This window comes from Cebus imitator, unplaced genomic scaffold, assembly GCF_001604975.1.
Source record: "Cebus imitator isolate Cc_AM_T3 unplaced genomic scaffold, Cebus_imitator-1.0 Scaffold101, whole genome shotgun sequence".
NCBI lineage: Eukaryota > Metazoa > Chordata > Mammalia > Primates > Cebidae > Cebus > Cebus imitator.
The window spans coordinates 2,872,773-2,876,856 of record NW_016107416.1 but is presented as its reverse complement, the minus strand read 5'-3'; the positions used below and the strand labels follow the sequence as shown (position 1 = coordinate 2,876,856).

The following is a 4,084-nucleotide window of genomic DNA, read 5'->3' as shown; positions in this document are numbered from 1 at the left end:
GCTCTTGTTGCCCAGGCTGGAGCGCAATGGTGCGATCTCGGCTCACTGCAACCTCCATCTCCTGGATTTAAGTGATTCTCCTGCCTCAGCCTCCCCAGTAGCTGGGATTATAGGCATGTGACACCACGCCTGGCTAATTTGTATTTTTAGTAGAGATGGGATTTCTCCATGTTGGTCAGGTTGATCTGGAACTCATGACCTCAGGTGATCCGCCCACCTTGGCCTCCCAAAGTGCTGGGATTACAGGCATGAGCCACTGCGCCCGGCCTGTTTTCATTTTCTTAAAACAGATGTTAATCCTACTTTTCACTTAGTATAAAAGTGGTAATGAAAGAGACAACACCAGATAGCAGATTCACATAAGAGAAAAAGCAGTGAACAGAAGATATAAAGGGGATGCAGGTCAGGCTCGGTGATGCATGCCTGTAATCCCACCACTTTGGGAGGCAGAAGTGGGAGGGTGGCTTGAGCTCAGGAGTTTGAGACCAGCCTGGTCAACATGGTGAAACCCACCGCTACAAAAAGTACAAAAGTTAACCAGGCATGGCGGCATGCACCTGTGGTCCCAGCTACTCAGCTGGTTGAGGCAGAAGAATGGCTTGAGTCAGAGAGGTCAAAGCCATAGTGAGCAGTGATCACACTGCTTACTACATTCCAGCTTGGGTGACAGAGCGAGACCCTGTGGTAAGAGACCTTCTCATAAGAAAGAAGAAAAGGGGATTCGCTGGTTTTCTTCTCTTGTATCATTGCTACATATTAAATTTTCTCCTCAAAACTTAGAAATGGATTGCAAAATGTGCAAACACAAAAAATGACAAGTCACAAAGACAATGACAAATATTTCATACCTATGTGGAGACGGCCAAGTATTAGGATCCTGAAGTACCACACCAAGGGCATAAAGGACGAGGGTCTGTGAAAAATAATCCAATTAGTCAAGGACTAACAGAGATAAAATGACCCACAGAAAGTTACCTTATCCTAAACTTCTTTTTATATAGATAGCGAAAACAAAATAATTTAAAATAATGGAATAAACCACAAGCAATTATTTTGGTCATCTTACAATGAGGAAGGTCTCCCAAAGCATGTCACAAAATCTAGAAACCATAAAGGAATAACGGATTTAACTATATGAAAATTTAAAATCTGCATTCAATTAAAAAACAATAAAAAAACAACGTAAACAGTAAAAGATAATCGAAAAAATTATTTGCTATATAACATAGTTTGTATAATATACAAAAATACATATAAGCTCACTAGAAAAATGAGTGAAAGTTATAAAGACAGAATTCACAAAAGAAAAATACAAACTGTTTATATATGTATGAAAAGTTGTTCAATCTCTCCAATGATCAGGGAAAAGCAAGATTCATAAAATACACATAAGACTCAAATTCAGAGGTAGTGAAGATTTGGAAAGAAAAAACATTGTCATTGTTGCTAAAAGCATAAAATGCTTTTTAGAGGACATTTTAAATTTAACATACACATGGCCCAGTGCAGTGGCTAATGCCTATAATCACACTACTTTGGGAGGCTAAGGTGGGAGGATCACTTGAACCCAGGAGTTTAGCCTGGGCAACATAGTGAGACCCTGTTTTTATAAAAAATAAAAAAATTTAGTGCAGCTACTTGGGAGGCCAAGATGGGAGGATCACTTGAGCCTGGGAGGTTGGTAACAGAGCAAGACCCTATCTAAAAATAATAATAATTGAACATACACAAGGACTTTGACACAAAAACCCCATGTCTAAGACTCTACTCAATATCTGTACCAGTAAATAATAAAAAAATCAATGTCAATCAAGATTTCCATTAGCAGTGGCTGCTTAAATAAACTATGGTGGACGGGGGTGGTGTCTCATGCCTGTAATTCCAGCACTTTGGAGGCTGAAGTGGGCGGCGGATCACCTGGGGTTGGGAGTCCAAGACCAGCTTGGCCAACATGGTGAAACCCCATCTCTAACAAAAATTTGCTGGGTGTGGCAGCAGGTGCCTGTAATCCCTGCTACTTGGGAGGCTGAAACAGGAGAATCGCTTGAACCCAGGAAGCAGAGGTTGCAGTGAGCCAAGGTCGCACATTTGAACTCCAGCCTGGGTGACAAGAGCAAAACTCCATCTAAACACACACACACACATACACACACACACACACACACACCACTCCCACCCCAAAAGAGTTGAGAATAAATGAATGAATTAAACATAATAAATGTTTTCTACCTCTCTAGGAATAATAAATTGGTCAATTTTTCCTTCAATATCTTGAAGCCGGGCAGAAACTGGGGTCAATTTGGCAGTTCGAACAGTTTCACAAAGCACATGCCGACAATATCTGTTTAAAAAAATTTTTTTGAAGATGTTTATTTTTGGAGGCAGTTAGAGATGTACATACATTTAAAAAACGTTCTTCAACAACTTCTCAAACATTCCCAACTTGAAATAGTCCCATCATAATTCTTATCTGCTTAAAGATATGTTATATATTAGAGGCATATAAAGAGTTAACATTTTGTAAATTTTAAAATAAACACATTTTTGTAAGATTTGTTATAAATCTGTATATAACTCTAGGTAGATAAAGATTTAAACAAATAAAAAAACACTTTTTTTTTTTTTTTAAAAAAAAACACTTTTAAAAGTACCAGAAGAAAACTCAATATAATGGTTCTACAATTTTTAAAAAGGTTATTTTTGGCATGACACATTGACAGAAAATTATTAAAATATAAATAACCTAACTAGAGAAACATTTTGTTTACATATTTCTAAAGAAAACTGAGAAAAATATTTTCACTGAATATATCCTTAATGTATAAAAGCATTTCAAAAGTAATTAAAATAATCCAACAACCCCATAGAAACAGGGAGAATACAAAAAGCAATTCACAAAAACATACAAATGGCCTGAAGACATATGAAATGATACTCAACTTCATTAACAACTTAAAGATTGGCAATCATAGCATTTTTTTTTTTAACTTGCCAGATTGACAAAGATGAAAAAGAATGACAGCAGATATTACCAGAAAAAGAGAGAGAAAAAGACATTCTCATATCCAGTTGGTGGCAGTATAAACTGGTACAACCTTTCAGAAGCATAATTTGGCAATATACATCAAACTCTTAAGTGTGCATCACAATAAGAAGAATAAAAACTGAAATGTATTGCAATCTCGCTATGAGTCAGTTCACTTAAATACTTCATATACAGGATCTTATTGAATCCTTACAAGAAACCCATGGGTGCTATTATTACTCTAATTTTACAGATTAAAATCAGAGACAGTTATTTAAGATCACATAGCAGGTAAGCTGTGCTGACAGGATTCAAATACATGTATGTCTTACTCTATGGCTTCTAATCTTAACCACTGTCCTACTCCATACATCCTTTAACTAGAAGCTTACTATAAGGACCTTATTATACAGAATTACTTGAAAATATTAGCAAAGATATAAGCACAGAAGTGTTAATTGTTTATAACATCAAAAACAACAAAATCAAAAGGGGAAACATTCTTCCTTTCCTCTGTACAAATATTTATTGCATACCTGCTGCATGTGAAACACTGTGCTAGATACTGAGCTACAACAATGAACAAGAGATACACCATCAAAGGGGTTCAGAATCTAGTTGGCAGGGAGGATAGGCTGGATGGGACATAAAGAATGAACAATTAAACAAGCACAGTACATGTTACGATAAAGGAAGTTTAGGGTATTATTGGAACATAAGGCAGGAGCAGCTTCTCTAGGGAAAGGACTTTGTAGAGAAATAAACACAGGCTTGGCTGGGCGTGGCAGCTCAAGTCTTTAATCCTAGCACTTTGGGAGCCAGAGGCACTGGAGGTCAGGAGTTCCAGAGCAGCTTGGCCAACATGGTGAAACCTTGTCTCTACTAAAAATACAAAAATTAGCTGGGCGTGGTGGTGCATGCCTGTAATCCCAACTACTTGGAAGGCTGAGGCATGAGAATCGTTTGAACCCAGGAGGTGGAGGCTGCAGTGAGCAGCTGAGATCACGCCACTGTAATCCTGCTGGGTGACAGAGACTGCATCTCAAAAAAAAAAAAAAA

The 4,084-nt window shown here is 37.7% G+C and overlaps 1 protein-coding gene across 6 annotated transcripts in view; it reads right to left on the bottom strand.

Moving 5' to 3' along the window:
- CYP20A1 (cytochrome P450 family 20 subfamily A member 1) overlaps positions 1 to 4,084 on the bottom strand; it is a 52,887-nt gene that overhangs the window by 2,776 nt on the left and 46,027 nt on the right. For all 6 annotated transcript variants that reach the window (XM_037741454.1, XM_037741451.1, XM_037741452.1 and 3 more), the window contains 2 exons: positions 2,230 to 2,341; positions 849 to 913 (listed from right to left, as the gene is read on the bottom strand). In XM_037741454.1, the coding sequence (XP_037597382.1) occupies positions 849 to 913; positions 2,230 to 2,341 (177 nt within the window). The remainder of the gene's footprint in view (positions 1 to 848; positions 914 to 2,229; positions 2,342 to 4,084) is intronic.